This window comes from Takifugu rubripes, chromosome 1 (genome assembly GCF_901000725.2).
Source record: "Takifugu rubripes chromosome 1, fTakRub1.2, whole genome shotgun sequence".
Lineage (NCBI taxonomy): Eukaryota > Metazoa > Chordata > Actinopteri > Tetraodontiformes > Tetraodontidae > Takifugu > Takifugu rubripes.
Genome location: NC_042285.1, coordinates 6,535,670 through 6,561,080, shown reverse-complemented (window position 1 = coordinate 6,561,080; position 25,411 = coordinate 6,535,670). Strand labels below are relative to the sequence as shown.

The following is a 25,411-nucleotide window of genomic DNA, read 5'->3' as shown; positions in this document are numbered from 1 at the left end:
TCAATGGTCTCCATGTCTTCACATTGATTTTTTTCTGGGTTCTGGTTTCCCCCCAAAGTCCAACAGCATGCACATGTAACTCTGATTGGGAATAAGTAGTGGTTTACAGAAAATCAATAGACATCCTCTAAAGAAAGCTCAAATCTTCTTCTCTAAAGTTAAGTGTTATGAATGGATCACAGCTAACTGTGGACTGCAAAGCTTTTATAGGTAAGGATAACCCTGACTGTGCTTCGTCAGTGATGAAGAAAAGAGTGTGACCAAACAGCTGGACGTAACCCATTAACACAGAATCTGAATCTGGGATATTAAAAATAAAAATCTCTGATAATTGTGTTCGGGAACATACCCCTGGAGTTTTGTATATGTAATATCGAACTGTATATGTAATATTGAACTGTACAAAAATACACAGTCATATCCTCATATATTAATTTTGCAAAGTGAACTTTCCACATACATTTATTCGGCTGATAACATTACTCAAACACAGCAACCATTGTAAACAAGAAAACATAAAGAAACGCATAGTTCAGACTCTGAAATGCTCCAGAAAGTATGCCAAGCTTTTTAAATTTTAGCTTTTTGATTAACATATTTTTTTTTTTTTTAAATGATCTTAGTACCGTATATCTTTTGAATGGTAATTCATGACTTTTCTGTAAATATTTATTTTTCTGCAGTATTGATAATCAGAATATGTACAAATGAGGCCAATGAGGCTGTAAGAAAGGCTGTAAATAGCATCTTCCATTACACAAATCTCGTCTTAGAAAATGACAAAGTAAGGCTGTGCTCCATGGTGGATTTTTGCTGATTGCATGCCTTCTTGGTGACTTCAATGAAACATCCATGTGAGTGCTGCTTCCTGCTTTGCTTCAACTGGAGGGGATGTGTGAGTGACCAAGTCCTTTACTTTTCCCAGATTTCTTTTTTGTTTTCTTTTATTTACAAAAGCTAAACAATCCTGTTGTCCTAGTGGTTGGGAGAACCACCAAATAAATGCTTACATACAATTTGTTTCCAAGTGTCTCTAGTATTTGGTATCAAAATCATATAGTTGTGCAGTGAGGAAAAGGGTATTGAACATGTGTTAGATTTAGAGTCCAAGCATTTCTGGTAATGTCTGTAAAACATGTCTTTGCTGGCAATGCAAAGTCCCTTAAACCACATAATTTGCCATGCCGTTGGTCATTGGTTGTACAATGTCATGAAATAAAACACATAAGATGTACCCTTGAGCTTTGCCATTCTCCCATCTTGCTTCTGTATGTCATCCATGTTTCCATTCTGACACACTATTCCAAGGGTGGTTACTTTAGCAACCATTCATTCACTAGAAGAGAGGAGAAAGAAATAGGAATTAGAATACTGTTCATCTTCATACCAGTATTTAAAAGCACGAGATAGCCCTTATCTTATCTCACAGATCTCCCTCTCATATATATGTGCACAAACTTGATTAAAGTGTAATGTGAATATCAAATCAGATGGATGTGACCACCTAAGGATGATAATATGTTTGAGGTAGAGAAGAGAGTGTTATTGATGGGGTAAGTGATTTCTACCTCGGTACTGAAGTTTCTGAGCCCTATTGTTGGGGCAGTCTTTGCCCTGCATGCTGAAGTTGATGTTGGTGCGGATACAACGATTGTTCAGTGGTTGAACCGGGCGAACATTATCACTCATGCTGAGAAAGATTTGAGATGGTAGGTTCTGGCTCAGCAGTCTCAGGGAGTGCATCTGTGATGATGAAGAAAATCCACAGATAATAAATTGGACAGTTCATCTTGCAAAGCACACTAAATTTGGAATAAAAAAGTTGAATAGGGACTATTTAAATGTAGAAGGCTAAACAGTAGACAAGTTGCATTTTATCTAAAATAGTACTGAGGTAAAGTACTCTTGAGAAAGATTTTTTTTGTGTGCCTATTTTCAGTGCCAAAATCCAACTCTTTCAGCCAAGACAGAGACAGGCATTCTTCAGGTTTGTCAGATTCACCTGCATACGCGTGAGATACACTGGCTTATTCATTAGGATCCATGTGACTGTCTCAAAGCATGGCGGGATAGTCATTGATCCATCGTATGTAATAAAACTGCTTGTGTCCGGGTAAATTTCTTCTATGTTCAAGCCCGTCAGCAAGTACGCATCATCTGTGGAAAGGAGGTATGAACAAAGTAGAGTTATATTTGATCAGAGGGACACAATTTCTGAGAAAGTTAAGCCTCAAGTGGACACAAAATGACAAATGGAAAATTAAAATAATAAACTCAATTACTTTAGAGTATTTATTTAAGCCTCTCTTTGCAGAATGTTCCTTTTCTCCTTTATGTTTTGTTCAAGATTATATCATTTACTTTTAGTCAAGTATGAGTTTTGGTTACTCTTTACTGTACTTGGACCCAGAGGTGAAGCTCACATTTCTACCTGCCTTGAGTCTGCAGTCTGTTCTATCACCTGGCATCTCCTCCACAGCACAAGGGGACAGCACCTGCATCCTGCTACAATCTGCTTATCTAGTATGCCAAATATTTGGCTTTCTTTTAAGCTTCAGGCACTGTGTGTTCCAGTGTTGTCTTGTGTTTCCAGTATGGGATCCTGGAAGACAAACCTCTGGAGAGGAGCTGTCAACAGTTGCTGAACATAATGCCAGACTCTTCTAGTTATTAGCTGATTTCTTGCCATTTAAAGCATTGCTCCAATTTACCACGCAGAAATGAAATGAAAGTTCACAAATTGAAGATGACTTAAAATCCCAAAACAAATTTTATACTTGAGTAAAAAACAAATTTTATACTTGAGAAAAAATTGTCTCATCTTCTTAAGTGCTTTATCCCTTTTCCTGGTCACAGGGGGAAAAAAAACTATTTTACTTATTTTACCCTTGTGTGGTGTTCGGGTCTGTGGGACCCAGCTTGTGTTGTGCACCTGAATTGGTTAAATTTCAAGTTCAGTAGTCAGTAGTTTTGAAAAACCTTGCTTCACTTGTAAATTTGTTTCCACTCATATCTTGATTTTAATTGATTTTCTTTATTATGTTTTAAATGTATTGTTTATACTAATGTATGTATTGTTTATACTGCTTGTAATTTGGATAAGCTAAACATCTGTTCAGTATTTTAACATAAAAGTGTTTGATTGTGAGGCATTAAAAGCCACAAAATGCAACGGGTCCATCAGACCCACAAACGTGACTGAGTAACAACAATATGAACATTACACAAGGGTTAAGATAATTTATTTTTTAATGATAGTTGCCTTTTTTATGTAAGAACAATAATGTAAAAAACATGTTTATTACGCCATTCTTTGAGCCCTTTGTTAATTGAAAAATGTTATAATTCCTGACCAGAATCAACCATTTACAGTTTCATGAATTACACATAGCAACTTACTCTTATATGTTATTCTTGTGATCGTGTCTCTGTTCAGCATTCGATTAAGAAATGAGTTTGATGTCTCAGCAATCTGATAAAAAAATAGAAAAAGAAAGCAAGGTAGGATGAAGTCAAAAGGTTGGCTTGGGTAATGGATTCATCTATAAATAAACCTAAATTTAATCCATGCAGGTCAGTGCTCTAGTTCACCATTAAGGCTTATGTAATGCCAAAATCCACCAATGTATTATACACAGATACTTTCTCGCTCTGGTTTTGATATTTAATCATTTTCAAAATGAGGGTCATGCTGTTTTAGAAATCCAATGAAGTAGCTCAGAGACACACGCTGCTGATTCGCCCACTGATTTGCATCAGCTTTATTTTGTTGTCATCTGGATTTATATTGTACAGTGACGCTCAAAACATTGGGCCAGATTCACGAAACGTTCTTACGAACAAATTTGTTCTTAAATCCCACTTACGAACATTTTACGAAGATTGTGGCATTCACCAATCTCTTCTTATCCTGGATTTATGCGTAGGTAAGAACAAATCCTACGAACACTCAGGAGTACTCTTACGCACATTTCAGTGGCGACATGTTGGCATGGTTGTGTTTTCTTCTCTTGTGGAGTTCAATAAAATTCAATATTACAATGATACTTATGTCATATTTATTTATTTCCTATTTTTGGTGATTCACGGAGAATTTTAAAATTACGTAAATGTGCCAATGACTTAACATTAATCAACCAAATTGGAAACCATGCCAAAACTGTCTTTTTATTTGATTTTATCTTGATTTATTTTATTAGGGGATCGAGGATATGCCCTGGTTGTTGACACCACTGACCACCTAACCCTCAGACTCCACAATTTTATTCAATCAGATGCATGTCGCTCCACCATTGAACGCACCATCGACATGTTAAAGGGGCGCTGGATGTGTTTGGACACAGAGCCACAACCCCGTGAGGATGTGCGTCCTGACGCAATGATGGGGCCAGACTGCAGGCACGCGGTTCACGTTCGAGCGCGATTAATTGCCCGTTTGTGAATAAAATGCATTATTGTCACAATCCGAGCACAGCTTTTACACGTTTTTTTTTTTTTACATTCTTCTTTTTTTTACATTCTCGTTGATTTCTTTAAGCGTGTTGGCTATAGTCATCAGGGTTGAGGCAATTTTATCAAGCGTGTTAGCCATCCTTTCTTGATTGTTCAACACGGCGTCAGAAATCAGGCGTGGAGAGGCAAGCTTTGGGCATTTCGCTTTGGGCATTTCGCTGCTTTTTGCTCCGTCTACAGGGTCCTGCTGCAGTTCCTTTTATGGGCATTAGTGGGCGGTGACTTATGCTAATCGTATGTTAATTAGACTCACCTGGCACGCGCTTTCAACTTACGAACAGATGGCATTCATCAATCTAAGAACACAGCTGCGAACAATTCTGGGGTTTACGAACGCGTTGATGAATCCGACGTAGGGTTTTCTTAAAAAACTTCTTAATAACAACTTAAGAAAGAATCTAAGAAGATTCTTAAGAACATATTGGTGAATCTGGCCCAATGATTTTACAGTAGTAAAAAAACATCACAGACTTCTCTAATGTAAATAACCTCATGGCATTTAATGAGATATTGTCATTTGTAAAACAAAAAATAATTATTGCACAATCAGACTGAAAGAAAGACAATAGCAGCAGACATCAATATTCAAAGCTTGAAATAAAGACACAAGTAAATGTGATTTACCTTCATAAATATGGATATTATGACCAGTCCATTGGGGCTTTTTGCAGCTTCTGTATAGTTTGTGTACAACTCATGATTGTAGTGGATCAGTTGAACCTGTAATCAGAAATACTTTATTAATCCTTTGTGGAAAAGTCTGGTGTTAATAGTTCTTCACTTCCAAAGTAATAAATATAGAAAATTTAGAAATTATATTGAAAAATAATTTATCAATAAAATCAAAGTGTAATAATAATAATAAGCTTTTATGTATTTACATTTAACTAATATGTATCAACAACCATTAAAATATAAGTTTAAAAGGAAAGCAGAAAATGTAAAATCTAAAATGCAAAGGATGGACTATGGACTAAAAATGAAGTAAAATCCACTACATGACAATAGTTGAGAAACCAGAAATGTTCAGATAGTCATTGTCTTTTATTGAATGGCTTTACTTTACTTAGCTGCCCTCTGGTGTCCTTTTCATGACTTTCCATGATATTGTTAAAACATACACTACCAATGATGCGTTCAGTGTTCATGAAGATCTTATATTGATGACAAAAGAGTTGAACCACTGCGCAGAGACTTCTTGTGAGTGAAAATGAAATTTCACAATTTGAACCCACTCAATGCTGGCTTTGTCATCTTGGAATATGCCCATGTCAGCAAGAAGGAAAAACTCCAGTGATAGAATACCCTGGTCATTCATTATATTCAGATAGCTGACCCCATTCTTTGGGCACAAAATGTTGCTGAACTTAGACCTGACCAACTGCAGCAATGTCAGATCATAGCACCATAGCATCAGAGCATAATAGATGCTGGGCATGATGGGTGCGTCATTCCATCTGCCTCTCTTCTTACCTTAATGTGACCATCACTCTAGAACAGGGATAAACAGGACTCTTCAGCCCACATGTGCTTCTGCCATTGCTCCAGAGTCCAATCCCTGTGCTCCCTAACTAAATTAAGCCTTTTCCCCCGATTAGCCTCACTAATCACTGGTTTTCTTAAGGCTACAGCTGTTCAGTGCCAATCCTTTGAGTTTTTTTCCCATATGGAAATGCTCTTACTTTCTATATTGAACACAGCTCTGAGTTCTACTGTTTCACCAAATGATCATTCAGTAAACTTTTCAGACCACATTTCTTCCTCGAAGATGATGTAACCCCACTTCTCCCATCCTAGTTTTTATTGGTGCATTAGACAATTCTTAACCCAATTTTAGAAGGTTCTGCAAATGTCTTCAACTTTAACAGGCAACTGCAGATGAAAACTAGCCTTTTGGCTAATTCTGGCTTTTTTTTTAACCATGTGAAATCATGTGTTTTATGAAATTCTATTGTCCCCTTTCAAATAAACAAAGATAACTAAGATTTTCCACAACAACAGGAGGATTCTTTCAACATGGCTCTTTAAGAAGTGAGAAGCTACTCATTGCATCATTTGTAGTTAAATAACCAGCTGAAAGATAATCACCCCCTGCCGTAATCCATTGAGAGGCTCTATTTGCTTAGTTAAATCCATGTGGCAGTAGTTTTTTGGCCAGGCAGTGTATGTTGACCTTCACCCATCACCCATTTTAAGACAAAGAGGGCAATGTCACTTATGCTGTTCTTTTCTGATTTGTTTTACAATTATCCAAGAACATTTCATTTGTCCATCCATCCATGCGTCCACCCACTCAGCCGGGTTCTCCGATGGAAAAGTCATCAACGTATCACACAGCCAACATAGGCAGACAACCATTCACTCACAATGAGAACTTGCCAAGAGAAAAAATCCCCCCAAGGATGTTTCTTGGTCTTTCTTGTATATTGTTAGACATTTTTAAGCTTTTTCTGATGGTTCATTGTAAGATGTAGCATTTCTATTCTTTTAAGTTCTATTGGGCCAAGTTTTACTTTCAATTGTCCTTCCTCTTACTTATATATCTCTGACTTTTTTGTCTGATGATATCCACTGCCACCATGTAGTTGAGCTGTATGCACACGTTTGTCCTTTTAATTTGAGTGCTTTCTACAAATATATGAGAGGTTAATAGTATGGTTTAAGTCCATTGGCAGTTCCTCCAATGATCAACATATTGTTTAGTCTCTGAACCCTGTGGCCAAAAAGCTGCTTCAGTAAAATACCAAATTACTTTTGATGTTGACTTCAATAAAGGAATGCCAGTTTAGTTATCTCTTCTGGTGGACAGGTGACATTTTGTGAATACCACCATTGTGTGTATAAGAGTGTGACTAGTGATGTATGATGCTTTCAGTGGTCATGATGACTAGAAAATACTTCAATAAATGCATCCCATAACTATGTATATTTATTACACACCTCTCCAGAGAAGGCCTGTCCATTCAGCAAGTGTTCAGAGCCCTGGCCATCTTCACTGCCAAAATGTAGCCGTATTTCCTCTAGACGGTGACTGTATGTCATTGGACCTCCAGAGATGTTGACCAGATGCTCCTTATCTAATCGCAGAGAGACATGGCGGCCAGTGTTGTACATTGTCCCTCCAACCTGAAAAAGAAACAATCAGGAAAAAAATGACAGAGTGACACAAAGACAGTCATAAACGTATAAATCACAGTATTCACATTTGAGTTCTTTCCAGCTGATTCAACAACTGTAGATTTGAAATGTTCACTGTACCTGTATGTTTGGATAAAACCAAGGTAAATGAAAATTGTGTCAAAATGCATTGGTTATGGATCATGAATGGTCAGTGACAGTCATCTCCTTGCAATCAATCAATCAACTCCGCCTTAAGCATCTCACAGAGGCGCTGTATGATAGATGCTCACATTTGTAATCATGGTAACTTTTTTTTTTATCGGAATGCAACTGGGGGAAATACTGTATGTCTAAACCCCAATAGAAGTCAAAATTGTCTCCCCCGTTCATTTTGAGGTTTTGAGAAGGCAGTATAACAAAAGCAATAAAGAATGAGCTTTATGGATAACCCTGTTTATTCATTTATAACCAGGCCTAGTTTCAAAGGGAAAAATTGGTATTCACAACCTGACTCATGGGCTGACTCTTATCTCTCCCTTTCCACTTTCAGATTCCTTTTTACCACTTGCTTTCAAAATGATCTCTTCACGCCTCAAGTTCCAAGAGAAAGAGGTCTACCCACATAATGTAAATATTTTATAAAAGATGCAAAAAAGTCAATAATTCGAAACAAGAAGGAACGCGAAAGTGCATTCTAGATATGTCGATAAGGAGAAATATTGAGCAATGAAGCAACCAAAAAGAAAACAACTTAGTGTCTTCCAACAACTTGCCATTCCCTACAATCCCCCCGAGCTCTACTCTCTGCACACTTTGGATGCCTGAGACTTCGAGGTGGATACCATCACAATGGCAACATCACACCATCTCCCCAGACACAAAATATACTGCAATCAAACTGTTGCAGTTTACTGATGGAATGTTCCTGTGACATTGGACCATCTACTCAATACTTACCTTGATGAAGCGCATCTACCCCATATTTGTGGACCACAGAGTACGTCGAGGCATTGCCCAAAGTTGTAAAACGGTGCTTGGAAACATTATTCATCACATTATTCATCAAATTATTATTTATCAAACATGTTGTTTCTGTTTAGAAACAACATGTTTGACATCATCTGAAAAATTAAATAAAATTATTTTTGAAAAAGTCTCATATGTAGTACGAGATGTAATAATGTAGGTGGCTGATTAAAAGAAATTATTTTGAAATTTATGCTAATATATATTTATCAGAAATTGACCCTCAGCGAGAAGACGTTAATTCATTTTGCTCACATAACCTTAGAGAAAGTGTGTATATTTTAGCAATGTCATAATCAGATTATAGATTAGCTTGCAGCTCACTATAAATATGGCTTAAACACCTTTGGTAATTCTTTTGCCTCAGTGAACACATCATCCATTTCCTTCATCTCAACTGCCCGCTTATATATCTCTGAGTTCTGGAAATACCCAAATCCTCAAGGACTCAGTTGCTCAAACCAAATCAATTTCTCTTTCTTAATCACTGCTAATGAAGGTAGCAACAATATATTGTTCTGGCTGCTTAGTAACATTCTCCAGTCCATCTGTACTCTATTGAAACCTATCAATCCATATTGCTGAACCTCTGACACACTGTCAGTCCTTTTCCAATTTTCAAGTCCCTGATGCCTCTGAAATTCAAGCCCCCTCCACATGTCAGCTCAATCCCCTCCCCAAAACCCTGGTCAAACTCTTGCCTCTTTTCTCTGTGCTTTCCCACATTTTTGCGATCATCCACTCCTCACTCTCCTCTGGATATGTTCCATCATTCAGATTTTCAGCTGTTATGAGTCGTATACTGAAAAAACCTCGCTCAGGCTCCAATGATTAGAATAAGCTCCGCCCTGCCTGTAACTTACCTCACATCTCCAAAATTCTTGGAAAAAAACATCACCTCTCAACTGCACTCATATCTAACCCACAATAGCCCTTACAAACCTTTCTTTTCTGGGTTCCATTACATTACAGTACAGCAATCAATCAAGCCCTCATTAAAATCACTAATGATCTCCTCATTGCAGCTGACTCCAGCCTACTTTTCCTTCTCATCCTCTTTGACCTGAGTGAGGCCTTTGAGATTATCTTACACCCCATCCTTTTAAGTAGACTTTCCTCCACTGGCATCACTCACTTTCCCCTTGAATGATTCCATTCCTTTCTCTCAGACAGCACTCAGTTTATATAGCTCAATCTTTTTATGCCCTACCCCTCACCAGTCACTACAGGTGTGCTCCAGGGCCCCTTCTTTTCATAACCTTACTTCTCCCCCTTAAATTTACATCCATAAATTTACTATCCATTTCCACTGCTTGACACCCTCCCCTCTTACCTTCTATTTATCTGAAATAGGATCCCGGTTTACCTCAAACATCCAAAAAACTAAATAGCAACAAACCCAAAGCCCTCCCCCCAGATTGTGGAGTCAAATTGGGATTGCCACAGTAGTCAGAACACCGGACACCGATCCAAGGTGAGACTGCTGGTACCTTTTTCCGATCACTTCACTCCAAGACATGCTGTCATCGCTCATGCTCATTACAGGCATTACATGTCTTCTGTCACCTTTGTTGCTGATTATCTGTCTGGCATTGGTCCTGGGAGAACTCCTTGTGTTCTGTGGTGGTTACACTGGAACTTCGTGGAAGAATGTCCTTTTGCCATTCATGTTAATTCATGTAAATCTCTGTTTACGTACCAGCCATACCACCTGCAGAGGTACTTCTATAGCTGGGAGTAACAGAGATGGATGGGAGTCAAAGGAGATGGTCAATGATTTTAGGAGGTCAAAAAGTTTGTCTTGAGCTCAGACAAAAAAGGATAAAATCATTAAGTACTTTGACTACTTGGGTGTTCTGCTAAACTAAAGACTGATTTAACAGACCAAGCTGTGTACAAGAAGAGGATAAGCTGAAGCTAACTTCTAATAAAGCCAAAAATGTGCTCTCAATGTGTGCAGTAACATGCTGGAAATCCACTATCAGTCGTAGCAGGTGCCATCTCCTGTGATATGATGGGAGAGTAGCATCAGAGCCAAAGATTCCAGTAGGATCAAGGAAATGAATTTGAACAGCTAGAAAGTGGATAAAGCCTGGAGATCTTTGAATCGATGACAGATGATGGATCACTGCAAAAACTGCTCTCCATCTTTGACAATCTTCCTTCTTCTTGAGACAATATAACAGCATATTTCATTCTAAAATAGACTTTCCCACCTCTGTTGTCATAAAGTAAGCAAAACAAAATCATTGTTCATCAACTGCTCCTTCCCGCCATTGACTTTTACACTGTACAACAGATCAGGTTTACGCAACTGCACATGCTCACATCAAAAGGGGAGGGATGTGAATACTTAGGATAGTCTAATTTGTCTTAAAATTATTATTTCACCCTTTTCCTTGTATTTCTATTATTGCCTCTGCCAAGGAGTACAGTATATGTGACAGCCAGTGTATGTCTGTCTGTCTGTCATTTAGCAATATAATAACACAAATAAGTCTAAATTTTATGAATGGATTTTTAATTAAATGAATGAAATTTTCAGGAAACTGAAAATGGCCAATGGTCTGATCATATTGGCCAATGGTCTGATCTAATATGGTTTGTAACGGGATAATATTACTGCCTATATATACACTATACTATGGGTGTATGTATACAATGGGTGTTGGGATATTACCTGGCAAGAGACAACATTCTACAAGAGCTTTTTTTTTCTCGAGTTACCTTTTTATTTGTTTTGCTCTTTTTTGTACTGGTGTCTGTCTGTCTGTCTGTCTGTCTGTCTGTCTGTCTGTCTGTTCTGAAATCACCCATGAGAACAGCAGAGCTGGATTATGTTCTTTGTAGGAAATGCATTTTTTTCATCTTGTTGTTCAAGTTGTTTGCACATATCAGGATAATGGCTGGAGGCCATAGATCTAAAGACAAACGGTGAATAATCATTTTAGTATTGCAGTGAAAGTCGATAAAAAAAAAACTGTAAAAGACAAGTCCTTGTCTAACTGGTAAATCTTTCATGTCTGATGAATCAATATACTTGCCTCACAAAGGATGGTACTTATTACAGCAAAAAAGAGAAAAGACCTAATGTATGTAAAGCTATAACTGATGACTAACAGATATGTTCAACTCTAAAATGGAATTAAGATAAATTGCTTTCCAAACTTTTGGGAAGAATGGTTTTACTCCCATTTAGACCTGTTTATTAAGCATTGTTTTTAGAATATTATGATTTATTCACAATGACCATGGGTAAACTGGATTAATCATGATTAATCATGGTTGTATTGTAGAGCTTGTTTGTGAATCAGTACTTATTGGTTCTATTCAGAAAAAAATGCTAAGAACCCGATTTGTTCAAGACCCGAGCATTCATTGGATATGCGTTTAGAGACATCACTAAGTAAATCCTTAACATTGAAATGACATTTAAAGCTTGTAGAAATGAAATTTCTACAGCTTTAAAGGACAGCTTTTTCTCAAATCCATCACCCCTGATTTGGGAAAGAGATTTGGGATGCTATAAGCACTTCTTAATGTAAAGAAATTATGAATTTTGGTATGTAGGTGTGATAAACCAATGCATTTCCACGTATTTTTTTGTCACTGCCTGCTCTTCTGCTCTTGTGCTGAAGTGAAAAATTCCACTCACTGCCACCCACCTCCTCCACACCCATCTGATCAGTCTTCATCATTTTCACCTGTTGCTCCCTCATAGGCCTATTTAAGCCACTGCTGTGCATTCAGACCTTGCAAGATTGTTCTTGCTTCATGTCAGACTCTCCAGCGCTTACTTTGTTTGTACTGGTTTTGACCCTGCCTGCCTTGGACTTTTCTTCTCTGTTTCTGCCCTGGTAAACCTGATTACCTTCTGTCCCTGTTTAAATGTTTTTGCCTTGTTTATTTGGACTTTACCCCCTGTGACGTTGTGGTGTTTTTTTTTGCATGCCACAGAGGTTTATGATTCCTACTGTGCTGTTCCCTGCAAGTTTTCAATAAAGCTTTTGATTAAACTGTCTGGAACTGCAGTGCTGCGAATGGATCCTACCAGAACTGTGTCAATCTTTATGTATATGTTTTTGCCAATGTGTGTAGTCTGAGTCCGTGTAATCATGACACCCATTTTTGGTGGTTTTATTCATTGCTTTTATGAGCTCCAGTTTTACTTGTGCATGATTTGTTGTCCTAAATTGAATAACATTAAAACAATCTCAATATACATGTTCCTTGGTCCACTAGCTCCCCTCCCCTATGCTCCTATACCATCAGCTGCAAAATTAGTGTAATTGTGTATAAATTATAAAATCATATTCTTAGATGAAAAAACAAAACACATTAATTTGTTCATCTTGAGGTCCTAAAACTAATAAGTACATTTATATTGACCATGTGATGAGACGGATAAAGTAGACGGATCATATTTTTCTACATGGGCTGTAAAAATTAATTTGATGTTAAACCAACATAAATTAAACTTAATTTTGTTGTGTTTCTTCAGCAACAATAACTGGTTGTCTGTGAAATATATTAAAATAAAAATATACATAAACAGGGCCATATAGTTTAGGTTTTAGCTAAATGTTGAGTGTTCAACATCTTTATCATTATGTGAACCTGCTGTTGTGCAAGTTTTTCATTGATTCCCTGTGCCTCCTGAATCTCTCCATCAGACAAAGCACTCATCTCTTTTACTTTACAACAGTATCTAATGACATGTCACTTCACTGTAAATACCTCCAAAACAAGTCATTTTGCTCCAACAACCTCAGCATTATATTTAATTTGTTCCCAGAGCTGCCAGAAGCAATTGAGCTGAAAAAGACAACTGCGCTCTGAGGCAGCAGTTAGTGGAAATAATTTTGTCAATGTTAACAAGACTTTAAGGAGATTTTTGGCCATCTAGGGTATTGCTAGTATTTGTGAGAAAACACATTATTTAATCCTTATTATTTTGATGCATAGATCACTAAACTCAGGGAATACTTAACCAGAGGGTTTTCCTGTATGTTCTTTAGACTGCAGTAAAAATAGGATGTACAAAACATTTTCAAATGAAGGCCAGATTGGGTAAAGAGGTTTCTCAGTTAAAGCAGTGACAAGCTAGAAGAATATATCAAACAATTACTGTACATCAGGTTTTAATGTGTGTCTCTAGGCATGAAGAGTGCAGCACTAAATAAAGTTGAAAATGTGAATTTGATGAAAATACAAGATGACTTGTGCTCCTTTATTAGAGCTGTGGAGGCTGGACTGCTGATGGGATGCACAGAGTGGGTGTATAAAGCACAAGTGCATGATGTGATATAAAAATGAGAAATGCAGTGATGGCTGAGCAGTTATGAAGCACAAATGGGCTGTGGGAATGAAGTTAATCAACAACCCATCTTGATCATTAAGAGGGTCTAATCTCAATGAGCACTCCCACCATTTTCAAAAGATAGCCACATATTTATGAAGATTGGGATGTCACAGATCACTCTTAAAATAATCTCTGAGGTTCATATGCCTTTACTATTGAAGATTTCTGAGGACTTTGGTGTTTTTTTTTAAATGAGCCATGATTATTCATGACTTTGATAAGCTCTCACTGTCATGGCTGAGGAATCACTCAATGACAAAATAATTAAAAGGTCATTTTTTAGTGACAAGAATAAATAACTTTTTAAAAACTTGCTGTTGCAAGCATCCAGTGATAACTGCTTAAAGCTGTTTCAGAGAAACTGAATCTTGACGCTGTTTTAATGTGCATCAGATCTGATCAGAGGTAGTAACTGTTACTCAGGGTAAAAATGCACGTAACTCTCCATCATTGGCTATATAGATTTTTGAATAAAAAAATATTCAGACGTGATCGGTACCATTCATGACTTCAATTTATTGCTAGTAAGACCAAACTATCACAAATAAAGGACTTATACATCAAATTTCTCCCTCTCTCTTTGTTGGTTGTAGTATCAGATTATGTATTACAGATCTTAATGTATGTTACACACTCTCCTCTTAGTTTTGTCTTTAAGCAAATCTTTCCACCTGCACAAGCTTGTGTAGAGCTAATTGATAGAACACAACTGAAAGAGATGAATGCAACATGTGATACTGTTTGAAGCCCATAGAGTCCCAAAAAATGAATATGTGGAGTGACAGAGCAGAAAACATTCACGATTTCAGAAGGATCTTTGTCACATTATATGAAAATGAATGTGGAGAAACAGTCAATATTTAACCAACCCTTTATACTTCAAACCCTCTGCTGGCTCGAGTTCTCTTTGACAGCTTATCACTCTCTTTATCATTCTTCTGAGAGCACAAGTTTTCATTCCAATGCTGCTCCCTCTGATGAGCAGTCACCACTGGGCGCCATTGAAAAGAGGCAGGAAGGTTGAAGGATTGAACAGGTGGGTGTAATGGTGCGGGGTTTCCAATTACAAAGTGTATTATAGATGATAACATATGACATGGGCTCTGATGTTTAGGGTATAATGGGGTTCAACTTGCAAAAATAAATGTTTTTCCAGCTTATGCAAGGTCATACATGTCCTGCAAGCATTAAGAATAAATAAACCTAACACTAACTGACTGCTTCTTCACACTCTCTTCTTGAGATTGTAGTACTTACCTTGGGGCAATGACAGACAAAGGCAGACTCTTTAATGGATGACAAGTACAATGATTAATATTTGATGGTATTGACGGTAAGTTCTAAGAATGAGAGATGTGTGACTGGCACACCTTTTAAAAAGGAAACCCCTTAGATACAGTAGAGTGACTAAACTAACTGTAGGTAAAGATAATGACTGGAAAAACTATGAACCCAATCTCTATGACTACCATACATTTTCAGATCCAATAAGACTTAATTACAAGTATTACTACTTATTATTTTTAGGCAGTGTATGTAAGAAGACAAACATTTCTTGAAGAGGCTGACATGTAACCATTCTTATTTAAATGATTCTCACGTGTGAATGTTCTTCACACTGATTGTCTGCAGAAGGGGACCTGTTGAGAATGATATAATCTACAAGTCTTACATTATAATGAGTTATTGTTATTGATCATTAAGTCATCTATAAAGATCTTGAACCCTTAAAAATACCTCACTCCTAGTAATAAATAATAATAATAAATAAACTGCCTGAAAGATTGCTAGTCCACTCACTTATTGCTAGAGCTCAAGATGTTGCTCCCATTAAAGTCTCTAACTCATTGGAATTCAGACAGTGTCCTGGACTACAAAACTGTCAGCCTACTTATCACCATGGGATGGATAAAAAGAGCCATGTGTGAATCAGCAAGCATGGAGAACAGTATTTTATCTCTGAGAAAATCTTGAAGTGCAGCTCTAGTGAGGGAAAAAGGCTGTAGTCATTTTTCAGCTGGAAAGCTCAATATTTCATGTCCTATTGCACTTGCTTCTTTGGTAATTTACAACCATTTTAAAAATAACAAAGCATAGATAAGTATATGTATAGTTAGTATAGTATAGTATAGTTTAGTGTCTTTAATTTAAATCTAGTTTAGTTGATGCATGCATGCACATTTCATGACAGTACCTTAAATGGCACATGCTATGTAACTCAGGAGATGAAGACAGAGAAACATAATCAGTACAGAGCATATCATTTGCAATGAAAGTGAATGAAAGCTATGGAGACAGGTTATTTCACTTGGTTTGTGAAAGAATCTGTTTGTTAAGGAAAGTTTCTATGGCAAACCCATTTTTATTGCGTGGATGTCATTATGTTCATGTTTCAACTTTGGCCCTCATTTTAATTGTTTGAATTCATTCAGTCAATATCAAGACTAAACCAAGACTAGTGTTTCATAGCTGAATAGTTTATCTTTTGTTCTTCCACTTTGATTGATAATGTTACTTGATTGTTCAATGGGGGGCATTATTTAACAATTAAAGAATCAATTAGCTAATACAATGGAGAAAGAGTGAAGCCACACAATGGTCCAGGTTTCACCAGATACTACTACAGTCCAAAGACATGCATTTCGAAGATAAGCAACTCTTGGCTACTCCACATTGTCCTTATGTATTCAAATGTTATCATAAATAGTTGTTCATATTGCAATATTACCCTTCCAATGAGCTGGCGACCCATTCAGGGTCTACCTTGCTTTTTTGCCTGAAGACAGATGATGGAGGATAGACAGACAAATGGACACACCTGATTAAAAGCCACATAATCTAATTTTAGAAAGAATCAACTTTGTTCTTATATAAGCCGCATTGAAACATAGGTCGCAGAAGAACTCAGACACAGACTTCTGCCAGCTTATTCTGCAGTTCAACTGCAGAGAGCACCACTTTATTTAACACTGAACCGAAGACACATCAACGAAGGGAGGTCTTCAGTCACACACACAACCTGGCTTATGGTGTGCAGGTGCAAACAGTAATTAAAACAGTAATTAAATACATCAGCAACCAGAACTCAATAAATAGAACACTAACATTGAAAGTTGCAAAAGATAACATTTACAACGAACAAAAACAGGGTTAACACCAACCTGAACCCACAGACACGCTGCTACAAAGCATGCTGGGAAATTCCCACACTGACCCTCCCCAACACGCTACACTACCTTTGCTTTTCTTTTCAAACAGTGCCTGTGACGCGGCAGTAACACAGCAGCAATGTGGCAGTAACACAGCACTAACAGGGCTGGTTAAAAAAACATACCGGTAAAAGTCACTCAGACGCGGCAATAACATAACATAACAGCAACACGGTAGCACAGCACCAACAGGGCTGGTTAAAAAAACATACCGGTAAAAGTCACCGGTCTTCCTCCTGTGTACTGAAACCATGGAAGTCTTCCTCCTCAGCTCCAGTTCTTCCCGCTGCCGTTTCCAGCATCTCACCATCGATTCATTTATGTTAAGTTTACGTGCAGCAGCTCTGTTTCCTTCTTTATCAGCCAGCTCAATTGCATTTAACTTGAAAGCCACATCATATGCATTTCTTCTTGCATTTTCCATGATGAGGGTCTGTTTATGCTAATTTTATTCATACACAAAGCGTGAAGTTACATTAAACTTGCATCTTCCTCGACACATATATTCCACCTGTCTCACTCTTACCTTTTCTGCTTGAGCGTCCCTAGCGGCCGATATAAGCCGCACCCTAGAATAAGCCGCAGTGTAGGAAAAAAGTAGCAGCTTATAGTCCGGAAATTATGTTACCTCTGCCCAAGTGCAGCTTATGTCGATAAAAAAAATTATTCTTACACTTACTACAGCCTCTAACTACACATTTGTTGCACTTTATATATTATTAGTGAAACCTTGTAAAGTGTAACACATAGCAACTCTGTACCACTGCAGGCAAGCTCTTTGCCAGTCAATGATTAGTTATTCCTTTTCAACAAATCCCCTGGTGGACTGACGGATCCCAGTTACCTAGGACTATGTGTTGTGGCCAAGAACAATGTGAGCAATATAACATTAGGAGGGTTAGGACAGATACACAGACAGCCATATAAATGGACAGACAGCCAGACAATTTTCATAACTTCTACTTAATACATAAAAACCCACTCATTAATGTTACAAAATCTCAGAGCTCACAACTACTGTTGTATAATGCTACTGCTATTACAGTTTTTTTTTTGCGTCATTCACACACAACGTTGCCGAGAGTACCTGAAACAGCAAACTCTTAATACTGGGCTCTGGAGAGAAAATGTTAAACTTCTGTTTTCAGTGTAATCGGTGACATGCAGCACATTCAGTTATTGTTTCAGAGAAAGGTAAGGCATGCCTCATAGTATCAAGGTGTGTTAGGTTTGTCATCGCTGCAACAAGAAAATGTGGAATTGTTGCGCTACGCTCACCAAAGGAAACACGTTTATTATATTTGCCACGCTGTCAATTGCTAAAGGTATGTTGAATACCTCCAACTACTAGTCTGTCTTGTTTGCTACATCATTTTCAGTCTTTATCTTGGATCGGTGTGAATGCTTGTCGTTTCCACACCATCTCCATGTGAAAGATCCTTTTCTTTTGAAAATGCAAAGGGAAAACATTTCGATTTTGGGTGAAGATGTTGCATAAACGTGGTTTCAGAGTTTGAAGACAGCTGATTGAGTGCACCAGGTGCGGATGATCTGGTAATAGGGGGGGTTGGAGGCGCTCACTCACAGGACAGTGATAAGTGAACAGTCTTGTAAGAGAAATGGTTGTAGAGCCTGGGCTTGGAAAAAGTAGACTGCAGGCTTTGGTTCATAGAAGGTTTAAAGTACATTCAAAAATATTTTAAAAGGTTATTTAAGCTAAAAGTAATTTGATAAACTTTATTTTTGTGTATTTACATTCATTAAAAGCTGCCTCAGGTCAAAAGCCTTTGAATGGTGCTTTAAAATGCATTCAGTTTATTTTGTATATGTTGAATGGTTGTTATTAAGCTTATTTTTAACTTAATGTGGCAGCATGGAGTTCATGCGCTGCCAATCACCTTGATTGTTCGGGCAGTTGCAGCTGTGGCGTTCCCCTTAAAAGGAGGCGGTGCTGCACTGGCTGCTCTTGTTGTCAAGCTTTTGGGTGCCACGCTACAGTTTACTTGGTCCTCCTCATTTGATTGCTGTGCTATCCCATGCGCGCCTGGGTCTGCTGTCATCGGAGCTGGGGAGCCGTGGGTGTCTTCGGTTCGTCGGCTGTTTGGCCCTGCTAGGGGGAACGCTGTGGTGGCTCGGTGTGCTTCTCCATTTTAGAGATTTCTTTCCCTTACTTGACGGTACGTAGCGGCTGCTTTTAGCCTCACCATACGGGGAATTGTCAGCAACCTAAGATTGCTTTCTCGTTTAACAGAAATTGTTACAGGTGCCGGCTCTCGTGCGCTTTCCTCCCGTTGCCGTGGCCGGCTGCTGTTTTGCCCTCCGCATCGCGTTATCGCGTATGCTCCCGACTGTCACTCTCGTCTACCTCTGCGAGGTATCATCGTGTGGGGTCCAATCTAAAGTGCGAGTGTGTGAGTGTACTGCGCCTCTAGGAGGACTAGGGCTGCCTTTATTTTGGGTTTAATGTTTTGTTGTGGGGGTTATTTTGCATGTTTATTTGGGGTTGATTTGTGATTATTGTTTGTGTGGGTTATTTTGCATGTTTATTTGGGTTTGACTAAGTGTGCTTTTTGCTCGTGTGGGTTATTTTTGCATGTTATTTGGATTTGATTAATTGTGTTATTTGTGTGCTGTGTGGGTTATTTTTGTATGTTTATTTGGGTTCTTCTATTGTGTACGTTTTCCTTTCATTTTCTAAGCGGCGTCGATCCTACCCTGTGGGGTGCAGGTGTTTTAAAGAAAATTGTAAAATCTCGAATATGAATTTAATATCTGCACGTTGAGTGTGTGTGAATGGGTGTGTGAGAGTATTTTAGCAATTATTGTTAGCGGATAATCGGGAATAAAGGTATTAATTTTGCACATTGGACCAGTCTCTTATCCTCATTAGGAACACTTGTGCGGCCTTGATAATTCTCCAGGCGGAATTCCTGGGGTGGCGTTGTCGACTTTGCAAAGAGATATACCGAGCCCCGTCTGGGCTCACGCCACATTCTGGCGTTGTCGGCAGGATCTCTCTTTTGGAGGGTGGAGACTTGTGGTCCAGTGTCTTTTTTTCTTTTTGTTTCACCTTTTGATAAATGTTTTAATTGGTTGATTTGACCTCAGAATGAATATCGTTTGGTGACTATTTTGTGCGGAGGCAAAACAGCAGCTGGGCCTTCTGTAGTTGTAGAAGAACCCATAATCCGGTTTCAGTTTCCTATCTGTTCTTTAATCTGTATCATTTTTGTGCATGAGTTTCAGATATGGAGGTGGAGCTTCAGGAGTTAAGGGAGTTGGTGGCACAGCTGAGAGTAGACAATGAGAGGTTGCGTCAGGGACAGGCCGCAGCTGTGCTAGGTCCTAGTGACCAGCCCTCTGACTCCTCGGTACCATCAACAGCCCCCCGTGCTACTGGCAGTAATCCTGTCGTTGAAAGGTTGGTTTTAGTACCCAGGGATAGGAAGTGTCCTACGTTTAAGGGAAAATCCGGGATCGGGTTGCTTGAGTGGCTAGAGGAGGTTCAAGCTTGTATGAGAGCACGTCATTTGTCTACATCCGACCGAGCATTTTTTTTGTTTGATCACCTCGAAGGTGAGGCCCGTGAAGAAATCAAGTATCGACCTAGTTCGGAGAGAGAGGACCCTGATAAAATTGTTTCGGTGTTAAAAGAACTCTACGGGTGTTCAAAAACTTATGTGGCCCTACAGGAAGCGTTTTTTTCCAGGCGACAACAAGACGGGGAGACATTGCATGAGTTCTCCCTCGCGCTTATGAGCCTCATGGCTCCGGTGAGGGAGCGTGCTCCCTATGGGATGGCTAATGCGGAAGACTTGCTACGTGATCAATTTGTCGAACACGTCCAGGATGGTGCATTGCGGCGCGAGCTGATGCAGTATGTTCGGAGGCAGCCCACGGCTACCCTGCTCGATGTCCGGAGCGAGGCAATCCGGTGGGAACGGGAGGGTCTCCCTGGGGGAAGTAGGGGTCGAAGTCAGTCTGTACCATCGGCATTCGGTCTCCAGTATGGGGTCCAAGGCTCTCGGGGGTCAACCACCCCCCTTATGGGGTCCGAATTGGTAGACATAAGGGAAATGTTGAGACTACAACAGGAGCAGTTAGATCAACTTACCCAAGGCCTTTCCTCCTTGCACAGTGTTCAACCGCACCAACCTCTATCCCGTCGTGGCCCTGTCATATGCCGGCGTTGTCAACAGCCAGGGCATTATGCAAGTGAATGCGATGGGGTACGTATCCCCTCTCGTGCTCGGTCATCGTTTGCTGGTCAATCCTCCAATAGGCAGTCTCGTCCTGCTCAGGAGTCGGAAAACTAGTGCCCACCGGACTGCAGAGCCACAGTCCGGCAGGGGTAAATCTTGGCTCGGTGGGGGTTTTGGAACTAATGTCCGCTTGCCCCCATGTTAACGTGAGTATGGGGGGAGTTCAGGTCCCTTGTCTAGTGGACACAGGTTCAATGGTGTCGACTGTGACGGAGAGTTGGTTCCCTCAGAATTTACAGCCCTGGGGCCATGATCGGTTGAGATCTTGTAATTGGCTGAAGCTTAAGGCAGCTAATGGGCTAGCCATCCCTTATGTTGGCTACCTCGAATTGGATGTGAAAATTTGTGGTACGTTTTTGCCACGGTGTGGGGTCTTGGTTGTTCGAGACCACCTTGGAGAGGTGTCTTCCGAGGTCCCTGGTATTCTGGGGATGAATATCATCCGCCGATGTTATCATGATCTTTTTGGACAACATGGGCAGGCTTTGTTTAATTTACCTTCGGTAACTGAGGCACCAAGGTCAGTTACACTGGCATTCCAGATGTGTAGCCAGCAACCATCCTCACGCCTCACCGGGAAGGTGAAAGTTAGAGGTAGGAAGGCATGTCGTATTCCTGGTGGCACAATGAAGATTGTGGTTGCAACGTGTTCTGAGCAGTTCTCGGGTAGGAGTGTGCTGTTTGAGCCTTCTGAGAATGGCCTGCCGGCCGGGCTGCTAGCATCGCCTGCTTTGGTTCGGGTCGTACGAGGCACTGCTTACATCCCGATTGTAAATGTTGGCACCACTAGTGTTTTGTTGTACCCTCGCACCATTGCAGGCACTCTAGACGAAGGGTGTGTTGTCAGCATGCCTGCAGGCGTCATTGAGGTGCCAACTAGTGTCGCTACCAGTGCTTCCCAGGCTGTTTCGAATGTTACTCCTGATCCGGTTGAGGCCATTGATTTATCAGCCCTGCCAGTCGAAGATCAGGGGAAGGTGCAATCTCTCCTTCAACAATACGCCTCTGTCTTTTCTTCTCATGAGGGGGATCTGGGATGTACGAGCCTGATCAGCCATGACATTCCCCTCTTGGACGATGTGCCTGTTAGGCAGCGTCATAGGAGGATCCCACCGTCTGAGTATGAGGTTGTCAAGGAGCATATCAATCAGCTGCTTGAAGCTCAGATTATCAGGGAGAGCAGCAGTCCTTATGGTTCTCCGATTGTGCTAGTGAAGAAAAAAGATGGGAGCCTCCGCATGTGTGTGGACTATCGGCAGCTTAATAATAAGACAAGGAAGGATGCGTTTCCTCTTCCTCGTATCGAGGAATCCTTGGACGCCTTGACCGGGGCTCGGTGGTTTTCGACCCTTGATTTGGCCAGTGGTTACAATCAGGTTCCCGTTACAGAGGCCGATAGGCCCAAGACCGCTTTTTGTACACCATTTGGCCTTTTTGAATGGAACCGGATGCCATTTGGCCTTTGTAATGCCCCCAGCACCTTCCAGAGGCTTATGCAGCGACTGTTTGGTGACCAACAATGTCAGTCACTGCTTCTCTATTTGGATGACATCGTGGTGTTTTCATCCACAGTAGAACAACACCTGGAGAGGCTGAAGGTGGTGTTGGGGAGGCTGCAGGAGCAAGGTCTGAAGGCCAGGCTTGAGAAATGTGCATTTTTCCGGCGAGAGGTGCGGTACTTGGGTCACTTAGTTTCCGATCAAGGGGTCTCCACCGACCCTAGTAAAATAGAGGTGGTCGCCAATTGGTCGACCCCTGCCACTGTCACCGAGTTGCGCTCATTTTTGGGTTTGGCAAGCTATTATCGCCGTTTTGTGGAGGGTTTTGCCAAGCTGGCAGCCCCCCTGCATCAGCTGGTAGCCAACCTGAATGGGAGGAAGCCTAAGGGCTCCGAAGAAGCAGTGGCAGGGAACTGGTCTGAAGAATGTGATCAAAATTTTGAGGCTCTTAAAACTAAACTCACGACCACACCAGTGCTCGCCTATGCTGACTTCACCTTACCTTTTATTCTGGAGGTTGATGCCAGTCATAGTGGTCTGGGAGCTGTCCTCTCGCAGGAGCAAAACGGGAAGGTCAGACCCATAGCGTATGCCAGCAGAGGACTACGGCCCACAGAGCGCAATATGGCAAACTATAGCTCCATGAAATTGGAGTTTGTTGCACTCAAGTGGGCTATGACTGAAAAGTTCAGGGAATACCTGCTGGGTCACAAATGTATTGTTTTCACTGATAACAATCCGCTCAGTCATTTGTTCACTGCCAAGCTTGGTGCTACTGAGCAACGATGGGCGGCCCAACTGGCTGCTTTTGATTTCGATATCAAATATCGCTCCGGGAGGAACAACAAAAATGCTGATGCATTGTCCCGGAAGCATCCAGTTGGGCCCCAAGATCTAGATGTGATGGTGTCGGGCACCTCGATCCCTGAACCCTTACGGCAGGCATTGCAGGGTCAAAGTCAATCTGCCAGCCAAGCTGCCATCGCTGCCTTGCCCCATCATGCACCTGCTGACCTTCAGGCCCTTCAACAGGCCGACCCCATCCTTCAGGAGGTTTTGACCTTCTGGGGGCGGAAGCAGCGTCCCAACACCCAGGAGAGGAGGCTCATATCCTCCTCTGCCTGGGCTATCCTACGCCAATGGGGCCGGCTAGTGGAGCGGGATGGTATTCTTTTCCGGAAGATATTCCGTCCCGATGGTAAGGAAGCTGTATTGCAGCTGCTGGTGCCCTCTGTGTTAAAACATGAGGTGATGGCCCAGGTTCACCAAGGGCATGGACACCAAGGAGTGGAGAGAACATTAGAGATCTTACGGGAGAGGTGTTATTGGCCTGATATGTCTCCCGATGTGACCCAGTGGTGCAGGGAGTGTCAAAGGTGCCAGGTTGCCAAGGACACACACCTGACCACCCGTAGTTTTATGGGGCATTTGTTGGCCTCTCAGCCCAATGAGATTGTGGCCATTGACTTTACATTGCTGGAGCCTAGTCGTAACGGTCTTGAAAATGTACTTGTTATGACTGACGTTTTCAGCAAATATACATTGGCTGTCCCTACTCGGGACCAACGCGCCACCACGGTGGCCCAGGCATTGGTCTCCGAGTGGTTCTTTAAATTCGGTGTCCCGGCTCGCATACACTCCGATCAGGGCCGTAATTTTGAAAGCCTCCTCCTTCAGCAACTCTGCACCCTTTATGGGGTTGAAAAATCTCGCACCACCCCGTATCATCCCGCTGGGAATGGGCAGTGCGAAAGGTTCAATCGCACTCTTCACAACTTGTTGCGAGCTTTTCCTGCCTCCCGGAAGCGAGATTGGCACTCATGCCTGCCGCAGGTACTTTACTCTTATAACACAACCCCCCATCAGTCGACCGGCGAATCTCCGTTCTATCTTATGTTTGGACGAGAACCCAGATTGCCGGTCGATTTCCTGCTGGGTAGGGTCGAAAACCCAGTTGAGGGTGAGATCCATGAGTGGGTTGAGGAACATCAAACCCGCCTCCAGCTGGCATTTGAAGGAGCCAGGGAAAGGTTGAGGGTGGTAGCAGAGCGCCGGAAGAGGAATCATGACCAGCATGTTCGGGATCTACCCCTAGTGGTGGGGCAGCTCGTGTGGTTACGCAACCATGGGTTAAGGGGGCGTCGGAAGATCCAGGACTTATGGGGTCCTACTGTGTATAGGATCTTGAGGGCACCACAAGACGGGGCGTCAGTTTATACTATCGCACCCACAGATGATCAGACCAAAGTGCAGAGGGTCCATCGCACTTTGTTGAAAGCCGTGGTTGGAGAGGCCCCCTTGGGTGGGCAATTGGTCCCTAGTTCCCCTTCTAGTGATCAGTCCCTATTGGACGAGCAGGCAGATGAGGAAGACTTGTTTGTTATGGAGCCTGAGGTGGGCCTCACCGAGGCCCCCAGTGTA

The 25,411-nt window shown here is 40.9% G+C and overlaps 1 protein-coding gene across 1 annotated transcript in view; it reads right to left on the bottom strand.

Annotated features, from left to right (window-relative positions):
* Positions 1-433: 433 nt before the first annotated feature.
* Positions 434-25,411, bottom strand: part of LOC101068205 (carbonic anhydrase-related protein 10) — a 144,611-nt gene continuing 119,633 nt past the window's right edge. Inside the window, exons 4-9 of the mRNA XM_029846841.1 lie at positions 7,453-7,638; positions 5,137-5,232; positions 3,400-3,472; positions 2,003-2,157; positions 1,569-1,743; positions 434-1,336 (exon numbers count right to left, since the gene is read on the bottom strand). Coding sequence (XP_029702701.1) covers positions 1,314-1,336; positions 1,569-1,743; positions 2,003-2,157; positions 3,400-3,472; positions 5,137-5,232; positions 7,453-7,638 — 708 coding nt within the window. The 3' untranslated portion in view covers positions 434-1,313. The remainder of the gene's footprint in view (positions 1,337-1,568; positions 1,744-2,002; positions 2,158-3,399; positions 3,473-5,136; positions 5,233-7,452; positions 7,639-25,411) is intronic.